The following is an 18,092-nucleotide window of genomic DNA, read 5'->3' on the forward strand; positions in this document are numbered from 1 at the left end:
CATGTTTACTTTGGCTTTTTTCGATTTTTTTTTACAGAGAAGAGACAAATTTATCATCATGAAAATATTAATTGGTGCAATGACTTGATTCACGAGTCATGCCTGCGAAAAAAAAAAAATTTATGATAGCTAGCTTTTATTTTAACTGGCAACCGGAAGTGAAGTAAATATTTTTTTTATTCAGCTGATGCTGAACATATAAACTATTGTTTTTGGCTAGCCAAATAATTACCATTACTCGTGACATTGTTTCACAAAGATATTGATCATTAGATTTAGAACTGGTAAGAAGTTCTTTGTTGTCTTCTCAATTGTTTGGACTTGGGTGATCCAAATTTCCGCGGAGGGGGATTAGCTCAAATGGTAGAGCGCTCGCTTAGCATGCGAGAGGTAGCGGGATCGATGCCCGCATCCTCCAACGTTGTAATATTTCTCAGAACTTAAGGAATTGAGTGTGTTGTTATAATATTGTAAAACACACCTACAATTAAAATAGTGTGTTTGAAGGCAGCATGCATTATGTAAAGCTCCAGAACTGGAGCAATTGATATGTGGTTGTTTACACTCACTGAGCACTTTATTAGGTCTTACAATATGGTCTTAATAAAGTGCCCGATGTTGTAGCCCATCCGCCTCAAGGTTCCATGTGTTGTGCATTCTGAGATGTTATTCTACTCATTACAATTGTACAGAGTGGTTATCTGAGTTACCGTAGCCTTTCTGTCAGCTCTATCCAGTCTGGTTATTCTCCGTTGACTTTTCTCATCAACAAGGCATTTCTTTCCACAGAACTGCCACTCACTAGATGTTTTTTGTTTTTGGCACCATTCGGAGTAAATTCTGGAGACTGTTATGCGTGAAAATCCCAGGAGATCAGCAGTTACAGAAATACTCAAACCAGCCCATCTGGCACCAACAATCATGCCACGGTCCAAATCACTGAGATCACATTATTTTCCCATTCTGATGGTTGATGTGAACATTAACTGAAGCTCCTGACCCATATCTGCATGATTTTATACATTGCACTGCTGCCACACGATTGGCTGGTTAGATAATCGCATGAATAAGTAGGTGTACAAGTGTTCCTATAAAGTGCTCAGTGAGTGTATATATATCTCTCTACTTAGCAGTACAACTGCTACACTCTACAATTACCAATATCCCAAGATGGGAAGACATTTTCTCTTTCATCTGAACTGTAAATGTGTATAGTGGGGAATTACTTTAGAAAACAATTCATTATAAAAAAATAAAAAAAAAGGTTAGGGAAGAGTCTGTGTTTGACACTTAATTTATGATTATAATACACATTTTCCTCTGTGTCCTTATGAATCAGATTATTTTGTCTTCTTTCAGTGAAATGCCCAATGTTGTCTGACAATGTAAACAAAGTAGCTATGAAAATATCACATTTTCCACTGAAAAAATGTACAACATTGCAGAAAAATTTAGCCATCATGCACTTTTGATTTTAAAGGAAAGGAACTTTAAAGGAAGTTAAGCTCAATCGACAGCAGTTGTTGCATAATGTTGTTTACCGTCCTTTTCTTTAAAAAAAAGAAGAAGAAGAAAAAAGCAAAAATCGAGGTTACATTGAGGCACTTTAAATGAAAGTAAATGGGTCCAATTTTTGGAGGGTTTAAAAGGCAGAAATTAGTAGCTTATAATTTTATAAAAGCACTTAATTATTCTGTTTGTTTAATCCGGACCGAAGGACATTTCAATCCAGACTGAGCTCTAAATCTTTGTGCTAGTTATCTGACACCTGGCTAAGTGATTGTGTAATCAGAATCAGAATCAGCTTTATTGACAGAAGCTTCCAGTGCACAAACAATACAAAAACAAGACAAAGATAATAACAATAAAATAACATTTTTTTTATAGGAAGTATGTATAGAAATACACAATAAGACAATCCTTCCTTTCTACATTCATTGACCATTCCAATTTCTCCCATTCATTTTAATAGAAGTAGCCCGACTCTACTAGTCTAAATAGTCTCTGCTACCACACTACACATGCTCTGTTTTAAAACCTAGTAAGCTGCCTAGTTAGACAGCCTATTAAAGCATCATGGGGCACTCTTGATGCAAGTCTGTTCCGTGATACCGTGTTTTGTCCAAATCCAAAGGCAACATCGCATTTATTTCCTTCACTAATAAAGGTATGCCAGAATGCATTCCAACAAGCTCAATAAAAATGGAGGCGAGAGAAATGTTGATTATAAATATATAATTCATTCAATACCAGAAATGTATTGAGACATAATAATTCAAAATAATAATAAAAAAGAGTATTGCGTTGTTAGCTTAGCAACATGCTAATGGCAAACTCTTTTGGAATCACTTGTGAGTCGTGTATCTCATGTGCTCACGTGAGGAGTGTTATTTTTGTGACATACTGATATTTTGTGCATTGAAGCCTATGAAGAGAGTTCCAGTTTGGAATGAGGTTTCATTTCACTTAGGGTGCTGCTTTAGAAGGTAGCTGCCTAAGAAGGCAGTATGGGTTTGGAATAAATAAATACATTATATATATAGGTACAAATACAAATCTTACGTGTCATACATGTATACACGCGCGGGGCGGGAATAAAGTGCGTTCAGCACTAGAGAGAAATCTTTCTCTCTGGATTTTAACGTTTACGGATTGGCCCCATTGACTTCCATTGTAAGTGCTTCACTCTTACAATTTTGCTTTTTTAAAGAAAAGGAGGGGAAGTCAAAATTCATTTTTGTGGTAACCAATATTACGCCACAAATGCTGTCGATTGAGCTTAACTTGAATTGAACTTAGAATATTCCTTTAATTGTATCCTGGTTTGATAAAACTCGCCCTAAAATGAAACTACTTTACAAACCACACGAGTATGAATATAGCACATCAAATACAACAAAATCGACCAATAAAACTGATGTGTACAGTGTAATAACTAATATCTTAGTCAGATACTTTTCTATTGGAGGATTCAACACATTATTTGCATATATGGAAGTAAGTGCGCACGCTCACCGGAAGTGGTCACGATCGAATCTGCTCATGAAAGTGAAGAAACGTACCAGCGTGACCACGCCGGCCAGAGAAAATATCAACAATACCAAGGTATCATTTCCAGTACTGCGTTTTACAAAAACAAAACAAAAAACATATTTGTAATGTAATGTAGGGTTAAATAGCTGCTTTACAAACGGAATTCTTGTTTGAGTCAAAGGAATATTTGTCGATAAACTCCCGGCCTTTGCAGGCCTGCGAGCGCTCTTTGTTTCAGTGCTGGTCGTGCACTTTCCTAATGCGCCTTCGGAAAAGATTGATTTGAAGAGGTAGTAGTTTTATTCCAAAGCAGACATTACTAACCGATCAAATTAAAAAAAGTAATCTATGTATAAAGCTACAGGAACAAATGTCTGATGCCAGCCACTAAAGCTTGTCTGATCTTCGCTAATGCTAAAGACTATAAACAATTTGTGTTCCCGACTGGATTGTATCCGGGCTGTTATTTGATGATCTGTTTTGTTCTTGATTAATATTTGAGGTTTTTTGTGTATTGTGTACTAATTCCTCTTCTGCTTGAAAGCAGATTCATATCATGGCTGATGACGAAGGATTTGTCGTCCGTGTTCGGGGTTTGCCTTGGTCGTGCTCTGATGAAGAAGTGTCCAGGTTTTTTTCAGGTAAGAATGTGGAGTCTAGCTATTTACTGTTTGACTATTCTGCTTTGGAGTTAACAAATGTGTGTTGATGTTGAAACGTTTCTTTTCAGGCTGCAAAATTGGCAACAATGGAACAGCCATCCACTTTACATACACACGAGAAGGTAGGCCGAGTGGAGAAGCATTCGTGGAGCTCGAGTCAGAGGAAGACCTGAAGATTGCGGTCAAAAAAGACAGAGAGACAATGGGGCATAGATATGTAGAAGGTATAAAGTTCACTGTGTTTGATCTGAATCGCAGTACTACCTCCGTTGTTTTGAAACAAGAAAATATTCATTGGGGATTGTCTTCTTTTTAGTGTTCAAATCAAACAATGTGGAAATGGACTGGGTCATGAAGCACACCGGTCCAAATTGCCCAGAGACTGAGGGAGATGGACTGGTCAGACTTCGTGGCCTTCCTTTCGGATGTAGCAAGGAAGAGATTGTGCAGTTTTTCTCAGGTATGTTTTTTTCCTGGACCGTCTTCACATATGCATTGGGAGAAGTAATGGCCAATCATAGACCTCAACGAGGTACATTTGGCCATTCCTATGGATGTTAGAGTAATCTAGCTTATTGATTCTTGCAGTATTTCTTAGGAGCTGCCCTTTTTATCCTTCTCCCTATTTGTCTATGTAAATCTAACATTAACAAATGATTCTGCTGCATTTGGAATTAAAATTTTCCTTTGTCATCTACCAACTCTTGGGATGGCCACTTTACCATCAAGTGTAAACCAAGTTAGTGGATTGCTCATCCACTTTTAGGCCACAAGTTGTGGATCAGTAGGATCAATCATTGCAATGTGTTTTGTTTTCTTATTTTCATTCAAGAAGAAGCCCAAAAAAAAAAAAAAAAACATTGTAAATGGGCATGTGACTTATTTAATATGTCCCCGTTGGGGTTATTTGTCCTTGGGTTGAAGGGTTGGAAATCGTGCCAAATGGGATAACATTGCCGGTGGACTTCCAGGGGAGGAGTACGGGGGAGGCCTTCGTGCAGTTTGCTTCACAGGATATAGCTGAAAAGGCTCTAAAGAAACACAAGGAAAGAATAGGGCACAGGTGGGGATGGATGGTTGGATGGTTAAGCTGTTTTTCTTATGGTTAACACTTCATGCAGTACACACTTAAAGTGGTATGCAACATGAACCTACACACGCCACATGGACATGTACACATCTTTACGAAGGGCTCCCAATGACCTTAACGGATTCTCCTGTATTTATTTTGCTTCTCATGTGATCATTTGTGTAAAGCAGTGACAATCGTCGAAAGGAAACCTCTGGATTCGAAAAGGCTGAAAGAATATTTAGTGCTTAATTTCATGGGATAGTCTAATTGCTATTCATACAAACAAGTGCCTTGCAGAAGCCAGTTTGAATGGCTTTTTAAATAGAAAAGTGTAGTGAATCTTTAGTTACTGATTTAAAACAAAGTCTTAATTTACTGTGAGTGTTTGAGTTCAATGCATGGATTGCACAGTTATCGGAAAAGCCCTGGTAAGGCTGCATGTTTTTTTTTTTTTTTAGAGGGCTTTTATTGCTGCAATGCTTCTGGGATGGCCGTTCAAATCCCCCTCACACGCAAATTTTAACAGCATTTTATAACTCTTTGGATTCCAGCATTTTGGACACAATGAAGATGTAGCCTATTTATTTTTTATAAAAAGCACCAATTGTTCTTCAAGCTTTAGCTGTGAAGACAATTGTGTGGAAAACTATGGTATAAAGATTACTTTCTAATATCAAATTCCTCAGTTCAACTCTCAAATCCAGTGATATTGTACATGTAGTACAGGTGAAGTTCCACAGTAACCCTGTGTAATTATTGTGTCCATTGTACTTTCTGAAAAGGTGTGTTTGTTTTGATCCTTGAATTTCTTTCACAAACTTAAAACCAGCGCATTTATTCTCATCTGTATGATTGTAGGTATATCGAGATCTTCAAGAGCAGTCGAGCTGAAGTGCGGACGCATTACGAACCCCCACGTAAAGGCATGGGGATGCAGAGACCTGGGCCTTATGATCGACCCAGCGGAGGAGGACGGGGCTACAACGGAACGAGTCGCGGTGGATCCTTTGATCGGGTGCGACGTGGAGGGTACGGTGGAGGTGAGACTGGCAGTTGCTCTTGTGCAGTCAGTTGTACCAAACTTTTGTGCTTTTACAAGGACTGTCACGATAATGAAATTTGGCTGACAAATAATCAAACAAATAATTGCAATTATGATTATTAATTGTCTGTTTTAGGGCTTTCACGATCAGTTGTCATATAAATTGTCATATTTCTTAAGGTGCATGTGTGATTCGTACACCTTAAGAAGTCATATTAACTTCAAATATATGATTTCCTTTTAAGGCTTTAAAACCTTATGAATTACATTAGAAATAATGTTTTAAATATCAAAATATTTCTATTTAAAATCTTAAAATGTCTTTCTTTTTGGTCAACTTTAGTTTTGGTAAATTTGACATTTATACTGTTTAATATTATATAATCAAATATATAGTTTTTAATATTTTTTTTATAATATTTAGGCTTTTTTAATATTATGTAATAGTAAAATATTTCTGTCCTAATTTCTTCACTTTTACACATTATTTTAATGCTCTTTGATGAAACCCACGAGCCCTTATTTCTCATGAAACAAAACCGTTGAGATTTTGTTCATCATTTTATCACTCCACAGAAATAGAGTAAGCGTGTGTCGTCTCCTCTGTGTCACTGTGAGTCAATAACACTGTGTGGCCAGGAACATTTGCCATTACACGATGGCCGGAGCGCTTTGCATTCATTATCAAAGTTTATATTTTTGCGGGAGTTTGGCACAAACCTCTGCTGATGGCATGCGCATCAGACTGCTTGAAGTGCTTCGTGAGCTCATCCGGACACGAGTTGGTCCACGGTGCGGTTCAGTGACGCAGTGAGAAACTTTAGCAGAGTCACTTCTAATAAAATGAATGAGAGAAATTCCTGCCTTACAGGTAAAAGAGCCAATCACCTTTTGTGATACAGACATTGCCTGTCGATCAAACCGAGACCACGCATTAGCTATACAAGCCGGGAAAATTGCGTTTTTCCCCCGTAATCTGAGGTAAAGAAGCACAATCTATGATACTAGTGTTATTAAATTTTACCTCTAATTTGAAATATGTTCTTTGATCGTAATCTTGACCAACCGTTTTGGAGATTTTGCCCAAATTGTTTTCGCCTTTCTCCATTCAAGTAGGTAGGAGCTGTTCTTGTTTACATGATGTTCCAAAGATGGCTGCTAGAGGACTGACTAGCTAGAAAGACTATGTTGGAGTTTAACTGAATGACACAAACACGTCATTGGTAGCATCTTTATATTCGCTCAAAATTCCCTTATGTGCTTTCTTCTTTGACTTTATTTGTGTTTTTGTTTTTTTATATAAATAGGAGTGTCAGATGGGCGTTATAGTGATGGTGGTAGTTTTCAGAGTACCAGTGGTCATTGTGTACACATGAGGGGACTTCCTTACCGGGCGTCAGAACCTGACATTTACAATGTAAGTAGACTCTGTTTGGTACACTTGATTTTATGAATACTTTGGTGCTAATAAAAAAAAAATATATATATGTATGTATGTGTGTATTTTTCCTCATGCAGTTTTTCTCTCCACTGAACCCTGTGCGCGTGCACGTTGAGGTTGGTCCAGACGGACGGGTAACCGGCGAGGCTGACGTGGAATTCGCTACACACGAAGACGCTGTGGCTGCCATGTCAAAGGACAAAGCAAATATGCGTAAGTAATGTGTATCCTGACTTGAGTAATAGTAACAGTAGTTTTTATTTTATTAGACTTAAATATGAGCATTTTGTATTATTAAAAGTTTTCACTTTTTTCCCCTTGTTGTTTTCAGAGCACCGTTATGTTGAGTTATTCTTGAACTCAACATCAGGGGGCAGTAATGGTGGCTATGGAAGTCAGATGATAGGAGGAATGGGTAAGCTAATTATTTAACTTGTTATATTCTCACAGTCTTTTTCTGTAGTCTGTATTCTGTTGCTTCTTATTCTGGCCAATACAGCAACAAACTCCTCCTGAAGCATGCATTGTGGTAACTTAGTAGCTTGTAAAAAACGAATTTATGTCTAAAGCTGAGACTAAGCAGTTGCTAACAAAGAGAAACTACAAAAAACAGTAGGTGTTTTTGCGTCCATAGGCAGTGTTATTAAAAATGGTTTTCTATGTAAACAAGAAGCAGACAGACATCTTTGACCATTATGGCACGTCTCATGCTGGAGCACTGTTTTTAGACACAGTGTCAACTTTTAAACTTGTGTCTTATAGGGATAGTTCACCAAAAAAATAAAAATTCTCTTATTTACTCTCCCTCATGCCATTCCAGATGTGTATGACTTTCTTTCTACAACAGAACACAAACAAGGATTTTAGAAATATATCTCCGCTCTGTTGGTCCTTACAGTGCAAGTGAATGGTGATCAGATCATTGTAGCTCCAAAAAAAATTACATAAAGGAAACAGAGTAATCCACAAGATTCCAGTGGTTAAATCCATGTCTTCAGAAGCAATATGACAGGTGTGGGTGAAAAACAGAACAATACATATGTAATTTTTTACACTAAATCTCCAGTTTAACTTTCACTTTCAGATGTGAAAGTGAAACTTAACAGGCTCCACATGTGACTTTAAGATGTGAAAGTGGATATTTAGAGTAAAAAAAAGGACTTACATTTTGATCTTTTTCTCACCCACACTTATCATATCACTTCTGAAGACATGGATTTAACCAGTGGAGTTTTATGGATTACTTTATGTGCTTTTTGGTGCTACAAAAGTCTGGGCATGTATTCACAAAAAATCTTAAGGCTAAAAGTAGCTGCTAACATGGAAATTTGGGAGCACCTCTTGTCACTCCAAATTTGGGTGTGTCACTCCTAATTTTAGTACTCATAAAATGTTAATCTTAGAGTAATTCATGAAGCATTTTAAAGCTAAAAGTAGCTCCTAAACCCACGACAGCTTAGAAGTCGTCCTTAGGACTTCTGACTCTTTAAGAGTGACTCACAAACGATCCAAAGCATGGCTGCTGCCGTCAATCCACATTAAAAACAATGTATTAGAATATTATTATTACTTGACCATTTAAAAAGGTATTGCCTGAATCACAATTGAGTCTATGTATTTTAATAATTTAAATATAATGTTGACATTGACATATCGCCTGGGTCACAAGGATGTTTTTATTATAATAAACTTAGTTAGAGATGTAGTTACATCTCCCACAAACTGAAACAACCCAATTACATAATAATTGGGATTTAAAGGTTTTAAAAACTATACGCTCCCCGACCACATCAAAATGAAACTGTAGAGTGGATGAATTGATAATTTCTGTCATTCGTCAGCAGAGTCATCTATCAAAATATGCCCTCTCCAGACAGCATATCATACGACAATTTATAGCATATATTTTCCTGTGGATGCGTGCTTGCTGCAAACCTGACTCAGTTACACTAGTTCTGTCTGGAGGAATTCCAGCAGCTTACTGTGAGAAGCTTGTGGATGGCTACCCAAAATGTTTGACCCAAGTTAAACAATTTAAAGGCAATGCTACCAAATACTAGCTCTGACCTCTCGAGGCATGGAATCCACATGTAAGTTGCAAGGTGGGGCCTCCATGGATGGGACTTGTTGGTCCAGCACATCCCATAGATGCACAATGGGATTGAGATCTGGGGAATTTGGAGGCCAAGTCAACACCTTGAACTCTCACGTTCCTCAAACAATGCCTGAACAATTTTTGCAGTGTGGCAGGGCGCATTATCCTACTGAAAGAACCCACTGCCATCAGGGAATACTGTTGCTTTGAAGGGGTGTACGTGGTCTGCAACAATCTTTAGGTAGGTGGTAAGTGTCAAAGTAACATCCACATAAATGCCAGGACACAAGGCTTCCCAGCAGAATATTGCCCAGAGCATCACACTGCCTCCGCTGACCTGCCTCCTTCCCCTGGTGGATCCTGCTGCCATCTCTTCCCCAGGTAAATGATGCACATGCACCCGGCCGTCCACATTAGCTAAAAGAAAACGTGATTCGTCAGACCAAGCCACCTTCTTCCATTGTTCTGACACTCACGTGCCCATTGTAGGTGCTTTCGGCAGTGGACGGGGTCAGCATGGGCACTCTGACTGGTCTGAGGCTACGCAGCCCCATACGCAGCAGGCTGCGATGCACTGTGTGTTCTGACACCTTTCTGTCATGGCCAGCATTAAGTTTTTCACTGTGGGATCGCATCAGACAGGCTAGCCTTCGCTCCCCACACGCATCAATAAGCCTTGGGTGCCCATGACCCTGTCACCGGTTCACCAGTTGTCCTTCCTTGGACTACTTTTGGTAGGTATTATCCACTACATACCGGGAACACCCCACAAGACCTGCTGTTTTGGAAATGCTCTGACCCAGTCGTCTAGCCATAACAATTCTGCCCTTGTCAAAGTCGCTCAGATCCTTACGTTTGCCCAGTTATCCAACACATGAAATTTAAGAACTGACTGTTCACTTGCTGCCTAATATATCCCACCCCTTGACAGGTGCCATTGTAATGAGATGATAAATGTTATTCATTTCACCTGTTAGTGGTTTTAATTTTGGGCTGATCTCTGTGTGTGTGTGTGTGTGTGTGTGTTTATTTATATATATATATATATATATATATACGTCGTCTGTCTTAGCTGACACATAGCAGTTCCCTGTCTACCAATCACTGTGGGCAATTTAAAAGAGCACTAATAAAACGTGATGTCGTGCATAGCAACGAGGTCAACTCCACCTTACTCCTTATCTTAAGATTTCCTTAGTAAAACTTGCTCTTAGCAGTTTTGTGAATTGGTTTTAAGCAAAAACTCCTAGCTAGGAACTATTTGGAGAACTACTAGTGCTAAGATAATGTGAATACGGGCCCTGATCACCATTTACTTGCATTGTATGGACCTACAGATCTGAGATATTTTTCTAAAAATCTTTGTGTTCAGCAGAAGAAAGTCACACATCTGAGATGGTATGAGGATGAGTAAATAATGTGGGAATATTAATTTTTTGGTGAACTATCCCTTTAAGACACCTGCATTTTGTTCCATTCGTTGCTCTCAGTTTAGCCTTTTTATTGCAAGAACGTCTGAATGGTCCCTTGCGTTCTCAACAGGAGATGAGTTCAATGTGATATTTTTTTTCTTCCTAGGAAACCAGTCGTCTTATGGGCATGGAGGGCAGCAGATGGGTGGGGGCTACACAGGAGGGTACAGCAACCAGTCCAACATGGGAGGCTACAATGACTACAGTGCGTGTTAATTTTGTGCTGATGTTAATGCTTATTTTTTTCTTATTTTTTTCATTGGTGTGTAATATTAGCAAAATTTTGTGGCCCTCATTGGTATTCCTCTATCCTTTCAGATAGCCAGAGTGGAATAAGCAGCAGTTACTATGGTGGTAGCCGTGGCTCTGTTGGCATGAATGGCATGGGAGGCGGATGGGGCATGTAGACGCACCCGAGTGCTGCTGACACAGAGAAGGGAATGTTTTATTCTTGGTGACGATAATAGGAAGATCCAGATTAATTCCTAACCCCACCTGTATTCTGAAACTCACCACTGGAATCAGTGTTATGTTTTCTGTTTTTCCTGCAAGTTAAAGGGTCAGCTGTTGAGCTTAAGTAATGGCAGTCGCCCTCTAAACCATTAGTCATGATTGTGCTTGTAAATAGCCGCCAAACATATCGGTCCCTTCAGAGACTGTAAAACATCAGCCTCATGTGGCATGAGGTGCTTCAACTCCACTTTTTATAATGCGGAAGGAAGCTGATTTTTAAAAATAAACTGGAAAATCTTTTCTGTCTGCCTACTTTAGTCCAAATCGGTTGCATATTTTAATTCTCGTTATTGTAGATGTCTTGATCTCCACCATTGGTCTGTCTTTTATTTTGCATATGTATGGTTAATAAACATTCATGAATGTCTTGTCTCTGTTTCATAAAGAGGTTTTTGTGAATTATTTTTTTTTTTTTTTCTTAGGAGGTCAATAAAAAACAGGTTAGATTAAAGGTCTAACAATAAGCCATAGTTAGAAACTAACCAAATTAGTAGTTATAATTTTTGGTAAAAGTTGCTTTTCATTTATGCTCCCAATATGATTGTGAACTTACATTTCATTGAGCTAGATTGACTTTGGAGCACAAGGTGGTGCTAGTGGTCCCATTGCAGGATGTCCACTAAATAAAATCCATAATGACATACAAAAAAAAAAAAAAAAGGGTCCAACCATGAGCCTTTGTTGGGTCCTTAAATAATTCATCTGCAAAATGCATGTATTTTAGTACTGAGTGAGGCAGTGTTTTAATTTTTTGTCCTTTTCCTTTTTTACAAGCCAGTGCATGGACAATTTGAAGGCATCTTCAATGAGTCAAATAGGTATATAGTTATCAATATTCATTAATAATTTTATAGGAAAACTACTGTCACAACACTGCCTCCTCAAATTGTTTAACTGTCAGTTAATCTTGACCATATGGGTCACCGATTCAGAAGCTTGAAGTGTTTCAATATTAGCTTTACTGATGTTAAGCGTATTGATTAATTGACTGGGTGTGGCCAGTGAGTGATTCATAAAAGGGGAAGTGTGTCTATATAAATACAGAGGCAGAAAGCAGAGCGCTTTTGATCACTGTTCGTCGTGCACAGGAGACGCACCGCGCGAGACTTTTGACATCGTCCCCAGCACGCGCATTTACGTGCACAACTTCTGATCTTCTAATCTTTCGGAACTAAAAAAGGAATATGGATACATTACGACTTGGGGTCGTTTTCGTTCATTGTGTCGGTGAGTGTTTGAAACTGGCTTTTTGTGAAATGTATAAAATATCTGCTCAATATATGCATGAGGTTTATACTACAATATGATTTGTTAGGTTCCATGGTTATTTTTAAAGTGGATATGGTTTATGACTTTAGACATACTTTTGGCAGTCATAGATTACTTATTTATTTCGTATTTTACAGTACATGTATGACGGTTTTGAGAACTTTATGGTTTTACCCAAAATACACTGAATGTGTTTTTAGGTATCTAAAGAGTTGTTGTTGATGATGAATGTTTATTCTGTTATAGTGTTACTGAAGGTGTGCAGTAGCGCTTCTATGGACAGGTATGAGAGCGACAAACCCAGAACAACCGTGGTCAACCTGTTTCACACGTTTGAGGAAACACGCAAAGCAGGTCATCGCGAGGTGGATAGGGGGTCGCACCTGGATGAAAGTGATCTTGATGATGATTATTTCTCTGGGGATTATGAACTTAATCAGCCTAGAGGTAAACTTTTTTTTTTTTTTTTATAATACATGATCACCTAATTCAATAAGTGTGTATGCATGCATGTATGCATGCGTGCAAGTGTTATTATCAGAACCCAAATTAAGGGTTTTTGAAGAATATTTCAGCTCTGTAGGTTCACACAATGCAAGTGAATGGGTGCCAACATTTTTATGCTCCAAAAAGCAAACAAAGGTGGCATAAAAGTAATCCATAGGATTCCAGTGGTTAAATCCATGTCTTCTGAAGTGATATGATGGGTGTGGTGAGAAACTGATCAATATTTAAGTCAATTTTTGCTAGAAGTTCTTCTCCCTGCCCAGTAGGGGGTGTAAGCATGAAAAATGTGAATCACCAAAAACAAAAGATGAATGTGAAAGTAAGAGTTAAAGTGGAGACTGACTGGGCAGGGAGAATTTATAGTAAAAATTGGCTTAAATATTGATGTTTCTCACCCACACCTATCAAATAGTTTCTGAAGTCTTATGAATTTTATGCTGACCTATGTGATTTGGAGCTTCAAAACTGTCACCCATTCACTTGCATTGTATGGACCTACAGAGTGGAGAAATTCATCAAAAAATCTTAATTTGTGTTCTGCTGAATCATCAAGGATGGCATGAGGGTGAGTAAATAATGAGAATTTATTTTTGGGTGAACTATACCTTTAATTGCTTTCCAAAGTCTGGGGTTATGGTTAATGTTTTTTGAAAGTCTCAATTTTCAGTGGAGGAACATTGCAAAATCAATGCGTTTAAGCAAAAACTGATTTGTGGACGTGGCGTGAGACTTTTAGCAATAACTTGGATCGTAACATATAAGATCGTCATCCACTTAATCACCACTCTCACTTGCTCAACAGTGGCATTTTCCACAAAACCCAAACATCCGTCGATGATGCCCATTACGGAGAACAATACAAAAGGCAGAAGGAAGGGAAAACGAAAGGGCAAGGGGAGGAAGAAGAACCCCTGTCTGTGGGAATACAAAGACTTCTGCATTCACGGAGTGTGTCAGTATCTGAGGGATTTGCGTGCTCATTCTTGTGTGTAAGTGCTGTGTTCTTTTGCTTTTGTTCAACAAACAAGCTGCTTAAAGGTTTAACATTTTATATTTATATATTCAGCATACTTTTATCCAAAGCAACTGAAAAATGAGGAAAAATAAAGACAAGCAATTAATTAAAAGGAGCCAATAACACCAACAAAAAAAAAAAACTTGATTTAAAATGTAAATTTTATTAAAGTAGACCAGAATTAATATATAATATATATATTATATTTTTAATGGTTATTACAGTTTATAATAAATATTTTTAATTGTATTATGTTAATAGCTAATGTTAATGTACATTATTTTGTCATGGCTGTAAAAAAGTATGCCATGTGAAACCCAACAAATATAATGTTCAAAACAATAAAGTGGTCCAGAATGGTTTCAAACTAGAGTGTAGATGTAGTAGAGAATGATGGTAAATGGTGCATTTGTCAACCAATTCCTTGCGGTCATACATTGCTATTATTAACAGAGTTAATCTTGATAGGCCAACACCATTTTATTTTCTGTCTTCATGATGTGGCTTCTGAGTTGCATTTCATAACATAATTTTTTGAATGGTCCTTGCAGATGTGAAGCAGGTTATTCGGGGGAGAGGTGCCATCTGTTCACCCTATCAGTAGCTAAGAGGGAACAACGTTACAATCGGACCACAGCTCTAGCTGTCATAGCAGTGGTTTTGTCGCTCCTGTGTCTCTCAATCATTGGTATTCTGCTTGCACTTAGGTAAGTCAGTATGAAATCATTAAACCATCCTTGTTTTCCAAAGTTCTTTTGGAAGGACCAAGTCATTCAGTGCATGTTATTGTCTTTCAGGTACCACAAAAAAGGTGACATTGAGGCAAAACGTGAAGAAAAGGTCAAACTTGAGACAACATCAGTGAGGCAGTGATGGAGGAGAAAGGTAAATAGTCACCAGAAATGGACTGGTTTGTCTAAACATCGAAGAATTGTTTGATAGTGAAGTATAGGGTTCCTGTGGTCATGGAAAAACCTTGAAAATTTGGATTTTTAGACTTTGAGAAAGTCATGGAAAATAAAATCTTAATAAAATGTATGTATTAAATGTACACATTTTCAACTGAAGGAATATTCTGGGTTCAGTTGAGCTCAACCGAACGCATTTGTGGCTTAATGTTGATTTACCACAAAAATTAGTTTAGACTTGTCCCTCTTCTTAAAAATAAAGAGCAAAAATTTGGGTTTCAGTGAAGCACTTACAATGGAAGTGAATGGGGTCAATCCATAAACGTTAAAATACTCATCATTTCCAAATTTTAGCCACAAGACAAACAATACACATTAACATTTTAGTGTGATTAAAATCACTTACTAACCTTTTCTGTGTGGAGTTATAGCCAGTTTTATTATTATTATTATTATTATTATATTATTTTTATTTTTTTTGCCATGATAATGCAATGTCAACAAACCCTTAAACGATGATTTAAACAACTTTACAGCTCAAATATTCCTTAATGTGAGTGCTTTTTATAATGTTACAAACTTCACATTTCTGCCTTTTTAAAGGTACACTCAGTAATTCTAATCCAATACACTTTTTGTCAAATTCTGCAAATATCTCCTCACAGTCTGCTAGCTGTCCGTTCTGTGGGTGGGCTGGGGAAAAAAAAAAATCTAGTATTTTTGTACACAGCTGGCTCTGTAAATGGGACAAAAACAAAGTGGATTGGACTGATCCAGTCAGCAACAGCAGGTGGTTCTTGCATGTGCACAGGATGGGGGATGGGCAAATCTGGCTGATGCTAACTTTCTAAACTCCAAGGAGGACAAATGGTTGAGCATCAGACCAAGAGAAAAAGGTCAGACGAATGTAAACTAAAAATAGACTATGATAAGTCTAGGGCTAGGAGCCGCATCAACATCGGCGAGGCTTTTCAGCGGTGGAGGGACCTTCCGAGAGGTAAATAGAATTAATTTGCGTCCATGAATTTGGGGGTGCAGAGCTTCCAAAGGAGCACTGAAGGGATAGGTGTGTTTTTGGCAGTTGAGTTTGAATATCAACCGTGTTTCTCCGGAATTGCTGAGTGCACCTTTTTATAAAGCCTCCAAAAATTGGCCCCGTTCTCTTCCATTGTAAGTGCCTCATTGTAACTTTTTTTTTTTTTTTTTTTTTTTTTATTAAAAAAGAGGGACATGTCAATTAATTTTTGTAGTAATCAACATTATGCCACAAATACTGTTACTTGAGCGTAACATGCAATGAACCCGGAATATTCCCTTTTTTTTTTTTTAATATATATATTATTATTATACAGTAGTCACAAACAATTAAAGACATTTGAAGAATCATAAATTCATAGGTCAAAAGATGTGGGAACCAGGACCTAATGATCTGGGGTTATTGATTGTCACTTATTCACTATATTGATTGGTTTATAATAAGATTGTTTATTACTATAAATTTATATGATTGTTTTACAGGAGGCTTAAATGCCAAGTGGACATGTGACACATGACCCATGGAGGGAAAGGATTATGGCTGAGGAGTAAACATTAATGTCCTACTGGGGCTTAACAGTCATTTTTAATGGGGAGACATGTCCCCCTCACTTTTAGAAGTTTCTGTATTTGTACTTTTTGAAGATCCTTGGCCCCTCCACTTTTCAAAAAGATTTTCTACACCCCAGATGTCCTGCAAACGTGATGGCTCTCAACACTTGCATGATGGACTTTTTGAACACTGCTTCCATGTGTAGAGCAATGACCTTCGCTCTTCTGCACCTGGAGAACACAGAGGACTGTGTGCTTGAGTTATTGTGAAAGGAACTGAAGTACCTGATGAATGTAACTTTCTAGCTGCATCAAGATGTGCTCGATCAAGTTTCTAATTGTTAGTTGCTTATTTATTTTGAAAAGGGTGTTTCTACTTCATCCCATCTGTCAACAGTACTGTGTGAAACACAACACTGCTCTTGTATTTATTTATAGTGTATTTATTTTGATGTGTAACAATTGTTTACTGAATGCACTGTACGATTTATAAATGTGTTTTTAATGTGTATTTATTGTTGATGAATACAATCAAGAAACGTTCTAATAGGTCTGTTATTGGTGTGTGTAAAGATGCATCACATTTAGAAGACCCTCTAATTTGTGTTGGTAAAGTTTATAACCATATAGCTATACTGTGAAAAATACAGACTTGCAAAGCTCTAAAAATGCAATCAGAGAACTCATGTACTGTGTGTGGAAAAACGTCAAACACCCAGGGGTTTTGACTATATTTAGTGGGTCTTTTATATGTATTACTGCGAAAATGTAGCTTAAATTAAGTGAAATAAAATTTCAGATTTATTGAAGTATTTCTACAGTTTGTTCAATATAAAATAACACCATTTTGGTCACTAATATCAAACAACAATAACCAAGCAATGCCATTTTCAAGCAATGTATTACTCTAATAAATTCTTGTTGCATTGTGAATTTCTAAAGGAGTGGGAGCTTGTCTTTTGTTCAGTATTTATATTGGTAATTGGGGTAAGATGCATGTTTGCCCAGGGCTGTTGTTGGGGGGTGGGTGACACCCAGAATCTTTGTCTTGGGCTGGGCCCTGTGACAAACTAAGGTCCTCTATAGCCGACTCATACACACCAATAACATTGAAGGAGATCGTTCCAAAAATTCACCCCAGATGTGTGACTTTGTTCTGCAGAACCCAAAGATTTTTTTTAGTAGAATATCTCCACTCTGTGTGAATGCAAGTGAATGGTGAGCAGGCCTTGAAGATCCAAAAGTCACAAAGGCAGCATGAAAGTAATCCATATGACTCCAGTAGTTAAATACTTGTCTTCTGAAGCGATGCAATCACCTTTGATGAGAAATGGATAAATATTTTAATTATTTTTTTACTATAAATCTCCATCCATACCCATTATATTGCTGAAGTATTGGATAACCACTTGAGTCGTATGGATTACTTTTATGCTGCCTTTGTGTTTTTGGGGGGGGGGAGTTTGAAATGTCTGA

The 18,092-nt window shown here is 37.7% G+C and overlaps 2 protein-coding genes and 1 non-coding gene across 3 annotated transcripts; all 3 read left to right on the forward strand.

The window, feature by feature from the left end:
* The first annotated feature begins 345 nt into the window (after window positions 1-345).
* Window positions 346-418, forward strand: trnaa-agc (transfer RNA alanine (anticodon AGC)). The gene has a single exon. It is a non-coding gene; the product is annotated as a tRNA-Ala (tRNA).
* A 2,589-nt stretch (window positions 419-3,007) lies between these two features.
* Window positions 3,008-11,700, forward strand: LOC127428422 (heterogeneous nuclear ribonucleoprotein H-like). The gene is made up of 11 exons (XM_051676776.1): window positions 3,008-3,105; window positions 3,581-3,674; window positions 3,764-3,919; window positions 4,012-4,155; window positions 4,620-4,758; window positions 5,626-5,807; window positions 7,117-7,226; window positions 7,328-7,463; window positions 7,582-7,665; window positions 10,924-11,022; window positions 11,136-11,700. The coding sequence occupies exons 1-11, from the start codon at window positions 3,043-3,045 to the stop codon at window positions 11,222-11,224; spliced, it is 1,296 nt and encodes a 431-aa protein (XP_051532736.1). The 5' UTR covers window positions 3,008-3,042; the 3' UTR covers window positions 11,225-11,700.
* Window positions 11,701-12,049: 349 nt separating this feature from the next.
* On the forward strand, window positions 12,050-17,557 carry LOC127428428 (proheparin-binding EGF-like growth factor). Its single transcript, XM_051676789.1, has 6 exons — window positions 12,050-12,557; window positions 12,846-13,046; window positions 13,909-14,095; window positions 14,673-14,828; window positions 14,919-15,006; window positions 16,548-17,557. The coding sequence occupies exons 1-5, from the start codon at window positions 12,515-12,517 to the stop codon at window positions 14,992-14,994; spliced, it is 663 nt and encodes a 220-aa protein (XP_051532749.1). The 5' UTR covers window positions 12,050-12,514; the 3' UTR covers window positions 14,995-15,006; window positions 16,548-17,557.
* Window positions 17,558-18,092: the final 535 nt, after the last annotated feature.

The sequence above is a fragment of the Myxocyprinus asiaticus genome, chromosome 38 (genome assembly GCF_019703515.2).
Source record: "Myxocyprinus asiaticus isolate MX2 ecotype Aquarium Trade chromosome 38, UBuf_Myxa_2, whole genome shotgun sequence".
In the NCBI taxonomy this organism is placed as follows: Eukaryota; Metazoa; Chordata; class Actinopteri; order Cypriniformes; family Catostomidae; genus Myxocyprinus; species Myxocyprinus asiaticus.